The sequence below is a fragment of the Periplaneta americana genome, chromosome 14, assembly GCF_040183065.1.
Source record: "Periplaneta americana isolate PAMFEO1 chromosome 14, P.americana_PAMFEO1_priV1, whole genome shotgun sequence".
Lineage (NCBI taxonomy): Eukaryota > Metazoa > Arthropoda > Insecta > Blattodea > Blattidae > Periplaneta > Periplaneta americana.
In genome coordinates this window covers 151374423-151394428 of record NC_091130.1, presented here as the reverse complement: position 1 = coordinate 151394428, position 20006 = coordinate 151374423, and the positions used below count along the sequence as shown (strand labels likewise).

At 34.8% G+C, this 20006-nt stretch overlaps 1 protein-coding gene across 1 annotated transcript; it reads left to right on the top strand.

Annotated features, from left to right (window-relative positions):
* Nucleotides 1-8086: 8086 nt before the first annotated feature.
* LOC138712990 (glutamate receptor 1-like) lies at nucleotides 8087-19573 on the top strand. Its single transcript, XM_069844670.1, has 3 exons — nucleotides 8087-8295; nucleotides 11333-11595; nucleotides 18627-19573. The coding sequence occupies exons 1-3, from the start codon at nucleotides 8152-8154 to the stop codon at nucleotides 18862-18864; spliced, it is 645 nt and encodes a 214-aa protein (XP_069700771.1). The 5' UTR covers nucleotides 8087-8151; the 3' UTR covers nucleotides 18865-19573.
* The last annotated feature ends 433 nt before the right edge of the window (nucleotides 19574-20006 follow it).

The following is a 20006-nucleotide window of genomic DNA, read 5'->3' as shown; positions in this document are numbered from 1 at the left end:
AGTATCATTTATATTTGTTACTGGTGCTCCAAGATATTTGAACTTCTCCACCTCTTCAAAAGATAAATGTTCTGTTTCGATTTTCTCTAGATAATGATAACCTCTAGTGAGATTACTGTTGATAAAAATTGGTAGCGCCTTCACATGACTAAAAATTCCTTTTCATTTGCGACTTTTTGTAGGATAGGGCCATCTTGACTATTTTAAGATTTATATGTTGTTAAATTTAAGTTGTTTTATTTAACGACGCTCGGAACTGTCGAGGTTATATCAGCGTCGCCGGTGTGCCGGAATTTTGAACCGAAGTATTTCTTTCACATGCCAGTAAATCTAATGACATGAGCCTATCGCATTTAAGCACAGTTGAATGCCATCGACCACGGCCGGGATCGAACCCGCATCCTCGGGCACAGAAATGTATGCTGTACTGTGTTACTTTTTCTTTATTTTCATCCTCACTGGCTGATATGGAAAACACTATGATTTGTAATGTTAAGTTGGCCAGTGTGTAGCAACTAATTTTGCAACTGCCCAAAATTAGTTTATTTGTATCACTTGTGTGGATGTTTGATTTGACTGCATTGGGCCATCTCTGTGAGCCTGCTTGTAAATTCGTTGTTGGACTTCAGAACAGAGTACGTGCTACCGCCGGAGATGTCGTGGGGTACGGAGTTACCCAACCACACGTGGGACGGCATCGTGGGCATGTTGACTCGAAATGAGGCCAACTGTTCCAACGCAAACATTGTGCACACCCCAGAGAGGATGGAGGTCGTGGACTTCCTGTTTCCCATTGCGAAAATAAGGCAAGTAACAAGAGATAGACGAGGATGAAAAATCATTTACACAGTTCTCAGGACAGTATAAAGCCGCGTGTTCTTAAAGTAAGTTCCGTTTTCAATTATAGCCGTCGCATCGCTGCAATCGTTATTTTGCGCATGCGTGTTTTCTTCTTCAGTCCTCAGGCAAGCTGTACATGCAGTTTCAGAGCTTCAGTCCGTGTGTGTGGTTAGTTGTGATCAGTTGAAATGTTTAAAGTGATGGAGCACCCCGCCGACTGTGAGATGCGGTCTGTTATCCGTTCCTTGAATACGAGAAACATCAAACCAGCTGACATTCATCGTCAACTTTGTGAGGTGTATGGTGATGATGCCATTAGTGATGGAATGGTCAGGAGATGGGTTAGGAAGTTCAACGAGAGCCGCGTCTCTGTGCATGACGAGCAGCGTATCGGTCGGCCACCTTTGATCAATGACGTTTATGCGAGATCGTGCGTATTTGCTTGTTTTCCGCACAAAACCAATACGCGGTAAGTGTGAAATACCACATTCAGTATTCCCAACGTAACACACATAACAATTTCCCTCTTCTTACCGCTTAAGCGCGACATTCATTTTACTGCTTTAGGCTTTTAACATATGATTCTTAGAGACGTTTAACATAGTATTAATTATAAATTGGAAACTTACCACTGCAATTTCACCTAAATTGCAATGTTAATTATTGTTTTTAAATATTTGCAAAAATTAAGTAAAGTCTACTACTCTACGAAACTTATTGTATTCCTGATACAAGTAACGTTAAGGAAGCCGTGAAAAAATCAACGAGATTCCAGATGCCGATGTTATTACTGCAATATGTTATATAAATAATATTGTTAAAATATTAAAATCAAAAATAAATCATTACATAACCTTACCGTTTGTTTTAAGTTCGCATTTATAGACTGGGGGGGAAAAAAAGACAGACGTATATCACGGCCTGCTGGAGTATAGTAAACACAGAAAACATTTTACAGCAACAATGTTGAAGAAATATATTTTGGTGTTCCGAAGTTGGCGTCAATAAAACAGAAACCAACATGGAGATTTCATTGCAACTAATTAGAAATTCGTATTTCAGGTATGTAATAAACGATCTCCGCACAAAATAATGTACGATACACGAGCGGTATGTTTGTTTTCATGTTCTCGGAAATTAAAAATGCTCAACTACGTTTCGCTTTTTCAATCCTTTCCTGGACCATGAGAACGTCAACATACCGCTCTTGTAACGTATATTACTATTGGTGCGTGCCGTCGATGAAAAAATTCATAAGGACAGGAGGTTCACAATTTCTTTGATTTCCTTGAATTTTCCACAAATGTCGCGCAGTGTTCTCTACAAAATTGTGACAGATCGATTAAGATATCGAAAATTGTGCTCACGACGGTACTCAAGATGATCACCGAGGAACACAAAACCGAACGAGCTTCCAGTGCATTGAGTTTTCTCACACGTTACAGTGAGCAAGACGATGAGTTCCTTGACCATATCGTGACAGGTGACGAGACTTGGATGTCTCACAAGACACCTGAATCGAAGCAGCAGTCCATGGAATGGAGACACACTGCATCTCCAAGGAAAATGCAATTCAAACAAACCATGTCAACACGCAAGATCATGTGCACTGTTTTTTGGGACAGAATAGGAGTCCTACTCATCTAATTCTTGCCTCGGGGTGAAACCATTAATAGAGAAACCTATTGTCAGACCTTGAAGAAGCTCCGTCGCGCAATTCAGAATAAAAGACGTCGAATGCTGACCGACGGAGTTGTGTTGCTTCATGACAACGCTCGGCCACACACAGCTCGTGACACCCAAAATCTCATCTCGAAATTTGGCTGGAAACAAATTGACCATTCCCCTTACAGCCTGGATTTGGCTCCGAGTGACTTTCATCTCTTCCTGCACTTCAAGAAGTTCCTCGGTGGTCAACGTTGTTATGGCGATGATGAAGTGTAAACAGCAGTGCGGGAGTGGTTCGCATCGCAATTCTACAATGAGGGGGTTGAAAGACTTGTGCCACGATTCGATAAATGCCTCAATAATGGTGGAGATTATGTTGAGAAGTAACTGAAGTGTGGGGAATACAATGCAACAAAAATGGTTTGTAAATATCTTCCCGTTTACTTACTACACCCTTTTGGAACTTACTTTAAGAACACGCCTCGAACATTCATTTACTGTATGGAGCAAGAAGTAAAATTTTAGTAAAGAAAGAAAGACAATAAGAATAGAGAAATAAGAGGAAATAGGAATGAAACAAAGTACGTAAGGAAAGAAAAAAATTGACAGCGGATTTTACGAATTCCCAATGATTGCGTGATACGTCCTTACTCGAACTGAATAAAATACAATACATATTTTAACATTGCACTTAAATTTATTTTATCAGATATTCAAGTACATACACTTAACGACAAAAAGAATGGGCCGACTCCTGGTCGATAGAAATGCTAAGTTCTATCGCGCGGTTCACTCGTGTAAACGCAACGCACTGCAAGGCATTGCTGTGGCGTCTCTTCAATGAAAGTCATCCTCTACAACGGAGTTAACTCTACGAGCTCTGTGTGGTTCATTGGTAAGATGTCTGACTTGCATACCACAGGTTGTGAGTTCGCTTACCGGTACGGTAAAATTATTATTTTTTCTTTGTTTTTAATTAATGTATTAGTTTAAACTGAAATGACATTTGTTCATAAACTTCGTTATGTCTGCATTATAAAAACATTATTGCCCATCACCTGTGGGCTATTAATAGGCGAAACCTGGTCTGTATAAACAAAAATACATTTTCTAATTCTAAAAAAAAAAAAAAAACAAAAACAATTTGTTAATATATTAACAAAAAAAGACCTGTGGTGGGGAATAGTATCTCGTCCACAAACAACCTGCGTCAACAACTGCCTTCATTCTGCCCGGCATGGAGTCCACAAATTTATGGAACAGGTCTATTTTCATGGCCACTTGTCACTTGTATTCGTTTGCTTCTGACGCCCTCATATATCATTTTATTCATAATGCTGCATTTTTTACTTCTTTATGTCTGTGACTGTACCATAAAGGGCAAAAGTGAAAATGCTGTACCGTATATAAAAGCTTCATACATTGATATGAAACTATGTTAGGGAAATAGAGGCTCTACTTAAAACATGAGAAGAGATATTCCTGTAGGCCCTTCCTCTTAAATACATAACTTGATTTTCTATGTCACACGCTGCTCTTTAAACGTGGACACACTGTATAATTTTCAATTCACGTATAGCAGCTTGTTACATGTCAAGTCCTACCATATTATGTATTCAGTACAATGAAATCACATCGTAAGTCAGATTTTTCGTAATTTAAACTGATTCGTTTCCAGGACGACTGTGTACATCAAACAACCTGGAATGTCAGCTCATTGGGATAACTTTCTGGACCCTTTCAGCGGCATCCTCTGGCTTTCCATATTACTAACAATGATAACTAGTTCTGTTGTCTTGACGACGACCTGGATCCTGGCACCTCAGAACATTAAGATGCCATTTTGGTATAAAGCCTACGAATCCACCTTCAGAATTTATGGAGCATTTTGTAATCAAGGTACCTATGTTCTTACTGAAGTTTCTCAAACATATTCAAGTTCTGACTTAAGTCTTCGATTTGATATTGGTGTGTTTTATTGCTATGGATTAGTTACAGTGTTGCCAACAGTTGTTCGTATAATCCCGCTAGATGACTTTCGAAAACCCGCGGTTCTCTAGCAAATATCTATAGATTTTAATGCATACCTATAATAGTAATAATAATAATAATAATAATAATAATAATGATAATGGTCAAGATAGAGCATCCACCCGCCAATGTAACGAATATCGCACACTATTATCATTGCCAATGTGGCGCTATAAAGCAATTTTGAACACTTTTATCACATAACACAACATATTTAAATTCTTATTGCACTATATATGTTACCGTTAAAACCCAAAATCCGACAAAATCAGTTTCAACTAGTAAAAAGTAATTTCAAAATATAGATAGATAGAAAGCGAATTTTCGTAAGATCTAGAATCAATGACAGGTCAGGTTTGGTTTGTTTGTTTTTGTTTTTTTTTTTTTTGGGCTTTTAGCAAACAAAAACGTAAACAAACCAGACCTAATCTGACAATTCTAGATTAGCCTATACGAAAACTCACTTTCTATCTTTATTTGCTTAAACTAGTTTTTACTAGCTGAAACTGGTTTTGACGGATTTTGGGTTTTAACGGTAACATACATAATATGGAATTATCACTACATTAACTCATCCATTATTTCACAGAACACACACTGGACGAATTAAATGTAATTATGAAAGCCGCTTATAATGCTAAATGAATTTTAGTTCAGAAACTTTAAAGATTAAAAACCGCTTACATTCCCGCTAAGCGGGATAATATAATTTTACCCGCGAGATGGTTATCCAAAAAAGCTAGATTTAGCGGGAAAACCGCTGAATTGGCAACACTGATTAGTTAATGCTGTAGGGAAACTGTACAACGTCGCAATGAAAACTGAAAGAAAAATAACCGTTAAAAATAACGCTAGACCCGCACTCATTGTTGCCTTGTCAAATAAACACAAGCGATAATTAAAACGCTTACTGTTATACATTTTTGCACGGCAGCACTTATTGTTGCAAAGAGAATATGAACTGACTGAAAGACAATAATATACATTCGGTGAAGTCACTTTCATTGTAGCGGTTATAGAAATAAATTAAAATATACCTGCAGGCAATTTGTAATAATAAAAATAAATAACAGATAAATAATGAAATAAAGGCAAACAAATATTTATTTTGTGAAGTAGGCATTTATATTAAAAAAGACAGAAAAGGGCAACATAAAACTGTGACGTTTCAATCACAAAGGTATAATTCGTACAGATTTACTTTCAAAATGAAGATACATTTAACACATTTAAAAAAGCATTCTGCCAAAGTTCCGGTCTCTCTTTATATATATTTTGTTCAATTTGGAAAACATTAAAATCAGAATAAATTAAATTTATTGTATAATCAATTGACAAATGGTGGGAAAAAAATAGAAAATCGGCGAATTTAGTGATCAAATACTTTTTGTAGTAGTGTTAAAACTGCATTTTAGACAGTCGTTTCATAATGACTACTTTTCTTTTCTCATTGTAGTAACGAAAAGTCATGGATTTTGACATCCATAAATTAGCGTGCTAAAAAGTAAATTTCTGTGCCTAAAAGTACTTTTAAGCATGCTAATTAGAAATAATGAAAACATAATTCCAACTATTTATTTATTGATTCCTAACAACCAGCAAAACAATCACCGTGGCCTACTACAATATATCCGAAGGCCGTGAAATCCATCTTTTTTCCATACGAATATAATACTTTTTCGTCTTTAACATCAGAAATTCGCTCTTACGAGAGAATGAATCAACAATTTTATTCTCTTTAAAATATAAAGACATTAGGGATTCTGAAGCGGCTGTCTAAAAAATCCTGTATGAAACTCGTGCGAAACTAGCGCTTTAAGCACCCGCCATGCTTTCTGTGAAAAATCTTCACTTCTGGTGCTTAAAACGCTCAGCCTATCATTTCGCAACTTGTTGCATGAAAAGCTATTACGCACGCGAATGTAAATCAGTCAAATTTTAACACGTTTGCCTAATATTAAAAGATCTAATTTTAGAAATGACTGTCTGTAAACATCGCTGAAAATAGACATCGGAAACAAGGAAATTTCGAGACGCTGAAATCTCACAAAAAACAAATTGTGACATTTATAAAGTAATGTATAATAGTGGCAAAAAAAACCGGACCGACCCTTGTAGCTGATTTCAGAGCCTTGTTCACTCCAGAGCACGATAGACTGGTTTCGTGGTTTGAATCCTGCCTGGGAAGGAAAATTTTGTTTTTTTTCCTTATTCAGATTTATCCCCAATACTTTTCGACTGCTGCCAAAATTCATGTTCTGGGAATAGTAAGTGTGTGTGTGTGTGTGTGTATTTATTCACACTGCAATGGATATATACCCGGTGGCAGTGGTAACTAATTACACTCAATAATGACAATAATAAACACAATTAATAAAAAAATACAATTAATAATAATAGTAATAATTAATACTAACAATAATTTATAATAATAATAATTTATTTATTTATTTAGAATATTAATGTGCGAAACAACAGCACAAGGCCAAGTACAGTTTAGCACAGGTACAAAATGAAACAAAACAACAAATGATGATGAGAATGATTGATAGAAAATGGCAATGAGATGAAAATACAATCAATATAATAGTCTACATTACTCAATTGACCAAAATGCAACAAAATAAATAGCGCAAATAATATTATTACAAATTAGTTCAGTGAGATAATTAAAATAATGGCAATTAAATAAAATGTATTACAAATGAATTAATGAAATCATATAAATTAAGACAGGAATCATATAATTAATATTGTAAAGTTATTCAATAATAATAATAATAATAATAACAGGGAACATCCTAAATTAAATGAAACGATCACTTAAAATAACATTTAAATAAATCTAATTTGTATCTTAAACCTAAGTTCGAACTAAAATCCACGAGTATGATATGTTCATATCTGCACAAGTACCTTTCAACACTACACTCATTTCGCTGTCAACTCACTCACTGCACTGGAACTACGACACATTTCACTGATTCTATCCTGATTTCACTAACACTTCAAAAACATTTCACTGTTCAAATACTTTGCACTGCCACTATGAACTATAAAGCTTCACTGACAGGAACACGTTTCACTGACACAACATAATTCTTCACTGATACAACACTTCAATGACAAAATATCAATTACACCCTTTAAATACTGTGTATAGTTACCGTCTATTAGTAAAGTCTTAAACCTATTTTAAATACATTTTAGGTTGTTGGTAAAGCCTTTAGTAAGTCTGCAGGTAATTAATTAAGTAGTAAAATATCGCTGCAATTGAAAAACATTGGGAACAAATTTGAATAAGGAACAAAAAAAAGTTTCCTTCCCAGGCAGGATTTGAACCACGAAAGTCTTAGTTACGAGTGTATTGTACTCTGGAGTGAACAAGGCTCTGAAATCAGCTACAAGGGCCGGTCCGGTTCTTTTTGCCACTACTGTACCTACTAGTTTCATTTCACACCAAATTCAATGTGATCTAACCTAACATTTCTCCATTCTCCTAGTTTCATTGTCATGCGGTGACGTGTTTCTTAAATAGGCTACGACATCGGTATACAGTTCTCGGCGTTCCGCGCAGTCGTGTTAATATCACACCTGACCACGACGGTGCTAATGGCAGCATACTCCGCCGCCCTCATCTCCTTCATCACCGTGGACGAGCTGAAGATCCCCTTCCAGGACTTCAAGGAACTCCTACGCAACGGGAGGTACAGAATGTCCATCCAGGCGGGGACCGGTCAGATATCTTACTTTGAGGTAAGCATTCATCAATAAAACGACAAAAAGGAGAGAAAATTTAATTAAAACGTACGAGTACGATAGTACTTTTAACGCAAACTGGGATTGCGGGAAGAACCTCTGCGATCGCCAAGGCACTTGGCCACTTGTCTCACTTCGTTTTTCGGGGCTGAATTGAAGAATTTCTGCGGGCTACTGCTTCTCATCCCACTGAGTCCAACACACCATAACTTATGCAAAAACGACAGACCTAACAAACACACTAGTTCAGTGAATATAGAATGTTTTATTTTATATTATGTTAAAAGCATAAAACTATATACAGACGTGGACAAATTATTAGCAAAATTTAAGATTTTTATTATATATTTTAAAAAATATCGTTCTTCAATTTAGAATACAGTTGACATTTTTGCGTATTTCCAAATTATAGAAAAATTTAAGATTTGTATTGTATATTTTTACAAAATTCGACTCTTCAATTTGGACTACAGTTGACATTTTGGATATTTCAAATTATTAGCAAAAGTGCAGATTTTTGTTATATATTTTTACAAAATATCGTTCTTCAATTTAGAATACAGTTGACATTTTTGCGTATTTCCAAATTATAGAAAAATTTAAGATTTGTATTGTATATTTTTACAAAATTCGACTCTTCAATTTGGACTACAGTTGGCATTTTGGATATTTCAAATTATTAGCAAAAGTGAAGATTTTTGTTATATATTTTTACAAAATATCGTTCTTCAATTTAGAATACAGTTGACTTTTTGCGTATTTCCAAATTATAGAAAAATTTAAGATTTGTATTGTATATTTTTACAAAATTCGACTCTTCAATTTGGACTACAGTTGACATTTTGGATATTTCCAAATTATTAGCAAAACTGAAGATTTGATTCTTCAATTTAGAATGCAGTTGACATTTTTGCATATTTAAAAATTATTAGCAAAATTGAAGATTTTTTTTATTATTTTTACAAAGTTCGACTCTTAAATTTGGATTACAGTTGACACTTTGGATATTTCCAAACTATTAGCAAAACTGAAGATATTTATTATATATTTTTACAAAATTTGATTTTTCAATTTAGAATGCAGTTGACATTTCTACATATTTACAAATTGTTAGCAAAATTGAAGATTTTCATTAGGGTCTATATATTTCTTTACAAAATTTGACTCTTCAATTTAGGCTACAGTTGACATTTTTGCATATTTCTATGTACTGTGGTGATAGAAATTTTCGAAATTGTCTATTGTAGTCTAAATTGAAAAGTCAAATTTTATAAACAGAATTATCATAAAAATCGTCAATTTTGTTAATAATCTGTCCACGTCTGTAAAATCATGCAAAGGAAAAAAAAATGTTATGTTTTATTTAACGACGCTCGCAACTGCAGAGGTTATATCAGCGTCGCCGGATGTGCCGGAATTTAAGCACACTTAAATGCCATCAACCTGGCTCGGGATCGAAATCGCAATCTTGGGCATAGAAGGCCAGCGCTATACCAACTCGTCAACCAGGTCGACCATGCAAAGGATATCATAAAAACAATAATGTAATATTTTAACAGTTTTTTAAACATGTACATACGTTAATGTTTTTATGATACCCTTTGCATGATTTTATATAATTTTATACTTATAACGTAATATGGTTAATGTAACCCATTGTACATCAATGTAACTGTTCAATTTAGAGGTAATAATGATCTGAAGATGGTTTTTCATAAAACCGAAAACGTTAATCATGAAATGAAATAAAAACATTACACTATTATGTAAGATAAGTTTATGACGGACTTTTATGAAAAACATTGATAAATCAATACAACTTATCGGAACAAAAATGGTTATAAAAAACTTATTTTTTGGACGAAAACTTATAATATCTAAACAAAAATAGTGACTAGCAGACGAAAATTTACGAGTTATATTAAGAGAGGCAATTTGTGACGTACTTTCCTAGGTTGTTGTAGCACAATAAAAATAAAGGTGAAATAAAATATAATCCGTGAATGTATAATAGTACATTATGCAACGAGCCTATAATGGTAGTAATTAAGACGCGAGTATGCTTATGAAACTCGCTTGCGCTCGTTTCATAATTTTCATACGAGCGTCTTAATTACCATTATAGTCAAGTTTCATACGACTTTTTATGCTCGACCATATTTCTATCTTGAAATTATTCAGAAGTATTCATTTTATTCTTATCTGAGTGAGGAGCAGAACTGACCTTGTGCAATAGCTCGTAAATTGTGAGATGTGCGCAGACGCGAAAGTATTGATTTTTTCCGAGAAACAAATGTCGACATTGACCTTGATATAATCTAGAGAGTAAAATAAACATTAATCTTGACATAACATTGAAACTAAATTAGACATTGAAAAACGAGATGACAAATTGAATTTATTTGAATATTATTTACAATTAACGCTAATTATTATAGTAACAGAACTGACTTTATTTCAAATATAGGTGATTTATTGTGCAATTGGTGAAATGAATTTGCGGGAATGTGCTTTGTGAAAGGCTGGAAGATGACGGTGAACTGATGTTAATTTGTGTGTTGCTTTTTTCGACTGAGTTTAATACTGTATTTGAGATTTCAATTTAATTGGATCGATTCTTCAACGTAACCTTCTGCGACAGTATTGGATTTCCAGCCTCCGTGACGTTTCGCTAGTTGTCTTTCGATTGCATATCTGAGAATAATCGATACTTGCGTTTTTATATTGCTACAATGCTATTTTCTAATTGGTGGAACACCTGAACTTTAATGAATAGGTGTACTTTAATGAGGTCTATTAAAGGGCTGCTACCAGGTGTATAATTACTACATTTCGGCATGGTCGAGTATAAATAAATATTGTGTAGTCTACGTCACATGCTTCTGTAGAGAGTCCGCTACTGGGATCCCAACGGAGTGCTCTATACTCCTCGATTGATATTACATCTTCTGTGTTGAGGCTTGCGTCCAGTGATGTCATTGTGAGAACAATTTGCCGATGGCTGGCCTAAAGTGTTAATTTGTCTCTTTTTCAGAAATCAAGTAACCCTATGATGAGGAATGTGTACCACAAGCTGATACATCCCCACCGAAAGAAATTCCCTCGTGACATATACGAAGGGCTGAAGGCCCTGTGTTCAGACAGCGGACTCGCTTTCTTCGCTCCAGAGCTGAATGTAGAGTTGTATAGACCCTTACTGCCGTGCAAAATCATTCGCATACCTGGTACGGCCATCCCTGCATACCTCTCCATGGCTATCACAAAGGGGAATCCCTACAAGAACATACTCAATTATTAGTGAGTAAAAGTTACATGTACAATACTAATATACAGGCTAGAAGTGAAATAAATCTTGCAGAATTTTGGAGCGAATACCTCATGTTGTATGTAACAAAATAGTATAATACCATATGGGTGGAAAGTTCATAGTTTTCTTTAAAGAAAGTTTAGCATCCTCTTATTCGGGAACTATTCCTAGTACGATCGTGGTTTGTATCCATCTCGATAGAAAATCTAATAAAGAATATAGTGGAACTTCACAAATAGACACTCCAAAAATAGACGCTCACCATGGATAAATATATAATAGGATGCGAAACTTACTGAGTTTCCCGTAACACAAACTAGAGGCGCTGTTGTAGAAATTGATCTTGCTGCCACCTGTTGGGGGAGAGGCGTTATTACATCTAGCAGCGCACCAAGTAGCGAAAAGAGTAATTACTCCATGCATTTAGCAGCGCACCTGGTGATGAAAATGTTAAACTGTGCAAAAAGTATTCCCTCCCACCCTCATCGATATTCAAAACTAACCCAATTTAAAATAAAACATTTACATTTTTATTCCTCACAGCACATTCTACTGAAAATTCTTACCGGGGCCAACAGGAAGATAAAAGAGACTATGTGTTTTACACTACCCGATTAAAATATAACCAGACAGAGACAAAAAATAAAGCAAAAGGTTAGATAATTGGGATTGTATTCTTTGGGTATTTATTGTACAGCACAATCGAAAAGTCTGCAAGAACTACTTAGATAGTTCAGTTTATTATATTACTATTACTTTACAATACATTCAACGACACTATTTTTACAACGTCCATAAACTTCGCTGTTTAACATACACTGCTTATACACGCGTAGTATCACTTGAAGATCACTTATTAGCAAGTTTCTGTCTGCCATCTTGCCTCCTCGAGCAATATCTCGAACGGATAAATAGAGAACTCTGGGTAATGTACCCAACACGTAGTTCTAATGTTCACCACCTACGACGTTGGGCGCTGATCACCTTATTTCAGACCCCCAAATCCAGATGGTGCTGACCGCAGTTTCGCATCCTATTATATATTTATCCATGCGTTCACTCTCGTATACTTCACGATACAAGGTAAGTCAACGCATCCTGTCCCGTGCTGCACAGGGCTAACCAGTTGAACCAGTGCAGTAGTGTGCAGATACTCGTACACGTTGGCAGCAAGGCAGGGATAAAAAAATGTGTACTTATGTTGAAGCAGATGTTACAACTATTGGAACGGTTTAAAAAGGTGAATCAATCAGAGCCATCCCTCAAGAATTTGGCATTTCGATCAGAACAGTGCAAGGGATGAAACAAAATTCATCTAAATATCAGGCATTTTGTAGTGATTATAAGGAGCGTTGTTATTATCAGTTGATTGTAGGATGAAAAAACAGCTTATTTTGTGTATTTCCTGAATAAAATCAATAAGGATAATTTATGTTCTCTCTTGAAGGGTGTACACCATTTTAAAATAATTTAATACACAAACACAACTATTACAAGAAATGCTCAATACGTTTTTATAGCTTTATTCTCTTCAGCTCTAATCAACAATAACAACAATCCAGGTTGCCAGGCGACGATAGAAAACAAAAGATGCGAAAACAAATGAATGTGGTGTATAAACAATTGAATGATCTTTCATATTTAAGGCGTGCCGTTTGAAATTTCAAAGTGGAAGTGATTGGGAGTGGGAGGTGAAATATAAAATGCATTTAAGTCTGGTTTAAGACTTCCCCCTCAATATCTAAATTTACGTGTTTTTATTTCTTGTTTGTTTAAATTGAATTCAATTTAAATAACTAGTTATTTAGAGTGGGAAGTTTTGAAATGAAAGCCCTGTATGTAGATACTTCCTCCAGAAGTTTGTTTTATGTTTCAGAGGTGTCACGTATACATTATACTTACTCATGGATTGGTTTTGTTATATATTTTGCATATATTACAATATATTATTTTAAATTATGTACGTTAATTATTTATGTTTTGGTCCACACGCCATAAAGACATTGTACAGCCCTTACGTTTACCAATGTCCGCAGTACTCCGTAGAAAGACAGAGTTCGTACCTCGTGTCGCACACGGACCATTGCTGTGTATATTTGTGGAGTTCCACTGTATTTATCCCTCTGGCGTATTTCAATAACATGGACGGTTTTTATTTTAAAGCTATTGACAGATGCAACCAGCTTGCAACATTGTAGCCAGAAAGGGAGGTGCGAAGTATTTCCCAAGACAGACAGACCTGAGTTCGTTGAACTCTTATATCTGTATTACGAGAAGAAAGAGCAGTGTGTTCGCGGTGATGTTGCCAGACTTTTGAAATATCTTAATTTAATTTTCTAATTAACCATGTACTCAATCACAAAATAATAATAGTCATAATAATAGTAATTTATTATTACTACTATTACTACTATTATTGATATTATTTCTATTACTAATATTATTACTATTAATACTATTAGTAGTAGTATTTTTTATTTTTAAGTAGGTTATCTTACGACGCTGTATCAAGATCTCAGGTTATTTAGCGTCTGAATGGAGTGAAGGTGATAATGCCAGTGAAACGAGTCCGGGATCCAACACCGATAGTTACCCAGCATTTGCTCATATTGGGTTCAGGAAAAATCCCGGAAAAAACCTCAACCAGGTAACTTGCCCCAACCGGGATTCGAACCCGGGCCACCTGGTTTCGCGGCCAGACGCGCTAGCCGTTACTCCACAGGTGTGGATAGACTATTGCTATTATTATTATTATTATTATTATTATTATTATTACTATCATATCCCACCTTCCTGAAATTAATTTTAACATTATCCCTCCAAATAACAATCTATATATGTATATATGTATGCATTCGCCACGTCTCTTGTCCATCTCAAACGTCTGGATTTAATGTTCCTAATTATGTTAGAACTACACGCATTGTATTCTTCACCTATACTGTGTAACTTTCTCCATTCTCCTGTAACTTCATGCCTCTTAGGCCCAAATATTTTCCTAAGCACCTATTCTCAAACACCTCTAAAAGTGAGTGTCCAAGTTTCATAACCATACAGAAAAACCGGTTATTATTATTATTATTATTATTATTATTATTATTATTATTATTATTTTTTATTATTGCAGTTTCTTGGAATGATTATTAGACCACTGTTATTATTATTATTATTATTATTATTATTATTATTATTATTATTATTATTATTACTATTATTATTATAGCAGTCTTTTGGAATTATTATTAGACCACTGTTGTTATTGTTATTATTATTATTATTATTATTATTACTTACTTACTTACAAATGGCTTTTAAGGAACCCGAAGGTTCATTGCCGCCCTCACATAAGCCCGCCAGCGGTCCCTATCCTGTGCAAGATTAATCCAGTCTCTATCATCATATCCCACCTCCCTCAAATCCATTTTAATATTATCCTCCCATCTACGTCTCGGCCTCCCTAAAGGTCTTTTTCCCTCCGGTCTCCCAACTAACACTCTATATGCATTTCTGGATTCGCCCATACGTGCTACATGCCCTGCCCATCTCAAACGTCTGGATTTAATGTTCCTAATTATGTCAGGTGAAGAATACAATGCGTGCAGTTCTGTGTTATGTAACTTTCTCCATTCTCCTGTAACTTCATCCCGCTTAGAACCAAATATTTTCCTTAGCACCTTATTCTCAAACACCCTGAACCTATGTTCCTCTCTCAGAGTGAGAGTCCAAGTTTCACAACCATACAGAAGAACCGGTAATATTATTATTATTATTATTATTATTATTATTATCATCATCATCATCATAGCAGTGTTTTGGAATTATTATTAGACCACTGTTATTATTATTATTATTATTATTATTATTATTATTATTATTATTGTGTTGTTTTTAGCTATTCTGTATAATATATCTTTGTAATTATCTATTCATTTTGTCATTATTGTTTATTTGTATTTGTCTCTAATTCTAATAATTATTTGTATGCACTGTGTCTTATGCTATTCCAGTCTTCATTTATATGATTTCATTAATTCATTTGTAATTCATTATATTTAATTGCGCAAATCTAATCTTTCAGGTAAAGCTTCCTGTAAAGCAGATTTGAATAATTTCAAGGGAAAAATTGTTCCGGGGCCGGGTATCGATCCCGGACCTCTGGTTGAACGTACCAGCGCTCCGGGAGTTCCCGGGTAGCTCAGTTGGCAGAGCGCTAGTACGTTCAACCAGAGGTGCCGGGATCGACATCCGGCCCCGGAACAATTTTTCCCTTGAAATTATTATATTTAATTGTCATTATTTTAATTATCTCACTGTACTAATTTTAGTAATTATTTGTGCTATTTTACTTTGTTGCATTTGATCAGTGATTAATGTAGACTATTATATTGTTTGTATTTTCATCTCATTGCCATTTTCTATCAGTCATTCTCATCATCATTTGTTGCTTTGTTTTGTGTCTTGTGCTAAACTGTAATTGGCCTTGTGCTGTTGTTTTGCACGTTAATATTCTAAATAAATAAATAAATAAATAAATAAATAAATAAATAAATAAATAAATAAATAAATAAATTACAATTTTTGGAATTATTATTAGACCACTGTTATTATTATTATTATTATTGTTATTATTATTATTATTATTAATATTATTGCAGTTTTTTTGGAATTATTATTAGACCACTGTTATTATTATTATTATTATTATTATTATTATTATTATTATTATTATTATTATTATTATTATTAAAAGTACTTAGGGATGAATTATACGAAAACTGATTTGCCAGAAATAGGAGGTCCTGAGGGAAGCGTCGTCATTCAAAAACTCACGCAGATTAAATTTCTCTTTCCAGGAAATCCATAATGGAGCACTGTTCTGTAAGTCAATTATTCTCAGAGCAAAGGTCTGCGCTATAAATGCGAGGGAATCGTTGAAGGATAAGCTATTCTCTCCCTCGTAATTTTATTTCATAAAGTGTTTCCGGGGAGACTTTGTAGAGAGTTTCCAATAGTAACTCACATCTGAGTACACCAGTACAAGTCTCTGTAATCTTGAGACAACCGACTATACGAAAGAAGAGGGATAGGGACAATAGCGGAGAGACAATGACGAAGTTTGAGTCGTAGCCCAGAGGTTCATAGACGAAACTATATTATTGCGTTTCCGAATAACCGCAATATTGCAGCTGTTGTTCCAATGGGAGTTCAGAAAGAGCTATTTAGATAAGTAAACCTACGTTCTTACATTGGTGAGGGTTACAAAGTAAGAGCTATGTTTGAAACAAGAGTATTTATAGTTTTAAAACAAACGAGTGAGTGAATGGTGGTCTTTGCAAAGACGCTGTTCATTTTAAAATATTACAATATCTTTTCTTAATACCCTGATGTATGTATGTATGTATTTATTTACACTGCAAGTGGGCAAGCACCCGGTGGTAGTGGTATACACAATATAAACAATACACAATAAAATGATAAACAATACACAATAAAATTTACAATACACAATACAATTATACAATACACAATGCAATTATATACACAATACAATAAGAATACATAATACAATTTAACACAATAATTACAATTAATAATAAAACATAAAATAAGTAATTTTACAATACAACCTACATATGTATAGGTCCTACGTAAGTTTCAATAGTCTTTCACTTTATTCCCATCTCACTCACTGTAGTGGCACCATGACACATTTCACTGACACTTTAGGACACATTTCACTGACACTGTAGAACACATTTCATTGACGCTATAAATTATCACTGATCGGAACTATTCACTGCACTGTAAAACCATAACTTCACTGATTCAACTCGCTTCACTGATACAACAGTTCAAATAAGTCAAATAATTACACCCTTATGCATACTTATAAACAGAACTACATTTAAACTAAACATTTCTAGTCTAAGGCCCTCTTACACGCTATTTTTAAATAATTTACAATTCAAACCAAGGGAGTAACTCGTCAGGCTAAATAAATACATGTCACCTTAAAAATTAAATTTTAAATGTTACCTTAAATTTAATTTGCACTTTATACACAACTTTTTAAGATATTCTTGTAGGTCATTCCAATCATTTATAATTCTAGAATTTACCTACATCCGTTTTCTGTTTCCAACTTTTGATTTTAAAATCATGATCGTTCCTACCATAGTACGTTGGCTTTTCTAACCGAGCCGTTATGTCTATCCATGCTTTCTGACCTAGATGTGCTCTATACAATGATGTTATTCTAGTTTTCCTACGTCTATTTTCCGAAGTTTCCCATTTAAGTTCTTTTATCGCATCGTTTCCATCTTCTCTTTTACCTTTAACAAATTTAGCTGCCCTATACTGGATTCTTTCTAAGGAATTTATCTGATATATTCTATAGGGATCCCAACATGTCGTTCCGTATTCCATTAACGGTCGCACTAACGTTAGATATGCTATTTCCCTCGATTTGGGGCTAGCCTTTCTCAAGATTCTCATAATAAAGTGAAGTGCCCTCCATTCTTTACCCGTAACATTATCAACATGCTCTTCCCAAGAAAGTTTCGAGTTTGAATACATTGCTAGGTATTTACAACAATGTTCTTGCGGAATTACAACACCACTGAATTCACAATTAAGACTAGTTTCTTCTAGGGTTTTACAAAATATTATAGATTTAGTTTTAGACCCATTTATTTTCATCCTATGCATTAACGCCCAGTAATAATTTGTAATAATTTATCTTTTGGAAGGCGAGGAGACTTGAACCTGCGAAGTTGGGTTTGGGTTTATAGGATTTTATAACAACATGCGTTAGTCAAGTGAGCTAAAGAGACAGACCCTGTTTAACTAAAAAGCATAAAGGGGTTTGAAATTCGGTGAAAACAGTAGTGTTTACAGAGAACTAAAATAAAACAATCACTGACAATGTAAACAGTAGATTCATTGATTTGACCGTCAAAGAGAGAGCTCTGTTGTTGTTGTATTAATATCTTGCTACTTAACATGACTCATTTTGTTCCAGCACCAGATTGCTGGTAAGCAATGGCGTTACAGAAAGACTGTACCAGCTTGGGTTCACAGAGAGGCCTAAAGAAGAGACTGAATATGAGGAGTTGGACTTATTGGCGGTCATGCCTCTCTTATCGGTGCTGTGGGCTGGAATCCTGGGTTCGTTGCTGGTATTCGTCGTCGAGATGCTAGTTAGTCGACGCCGCGGTGCCACCAGAAATAGAAGAAAATATACGAGAAATGCAACATGAAAAGTGGATTGGCGGGAGTGAACTATAGACTACAAAAGAAACTGAATACCTTTCAAGTACGTACAGACACACGCAACTGTCACAACTATCAGTGGATAACGATTTAATTGTGCATGTGCGTATTAAATAACTAATAAAATCGAATAGAAAGTAAAGTGCGAACACAGGAATAAGGTGGGTGCTCCTGTTATGGCCATGTTCCTGATATGGCCACCCCCCTATTGTGAGTTAGTTAACCAAAAAATCCGCTAAATTGCAGCAGCATCCAGTGAAAGGGCATCCTGGTATGTCACTTGATCGTTTTCCATCCAGTCAGGTTGGCAATATGGCGTCAGTTGCCTGTTTTGCGGTTTTCATGTGACCTCTTCTTATTTTTCTCTGGTAAGTCTCCTTTGTTTTACGCATGTTTTTCAAAGACTTGTTTCATGAAAACCATAGTACTCCATTCAGTTTTTAATGTTCTGTTGATTGGTGTTGTCGTTGATGGCGTATCTTTTACGAGTTGTTCATAATCAAACGATTTTCGTGAAAGCTTACCTGCTCCTGATATGGCCATATCAAGTTCATTTCACTTTTATTTTTTCACCTGACAAATTTACATGCCTTATAGCTGGGATTACGCAAAAGTTTTGTATTTTAAGAAAAAGAACTTAATTTTTTTATGGAAATGCCTGTTTTGACTGCACTTTTGAATTATAAAAAAGATTCTTAAGTGTCATTTTTATTCATTTTACACCAAAATTATTTAATATTAACACAACTGCGCTATCAAACTGAAAACAATCACGATTTGTAGGACATGGATCAAGGGTGGCCATATCATGTGCACATGTTCCTGATATGGCCACTAGGTAGACTTTTGGAATTTGGGACTTTTTGGACAATTAAAGCTATTTTTATGGGGAAAGGAAATTGTTTTAAGAAAGTCCATTAGACTGAGAACGAGTAAGAAAAAAGTGGTTTATATTTTTTTTTTCAAAATGGCGACTAGAAAAATTCTCAAACCTTAGCATGGCCATATCAGGGACACCTACCTTATAACTAATTTACAACCTATACAGGATGTCCATAAAATAACTATTTTCATGAAAATGATATAATTCATGATATTTGTATTAATAAGACGATTGTAGACTACAAAC

Bases quoted from the DNA above. Each gene is read 5' to 3' on its own strand.
- LOC138712990 (XM_069844670.1), top strand. From the start codon at position 8,152: ATGGCAGCATACTCCGCCGCCCTCATCTCCTTCATCACCGTGGACGAG. The intron at 8,296-11,332 runs GTAAGCATTCAT...TCTCTTTTTCAG, and splicing joins GTCAGATATCTTACTTTGAG to AAATCAAGTAACCCTATGAT. The intron at 11,596-18,626 runs GTGAGTAAAAGT...ATTTTGTTCCAG, and splicing joins AAGAACATACTCAATTATTA to CACCAGATTGCTGGTAAGCA.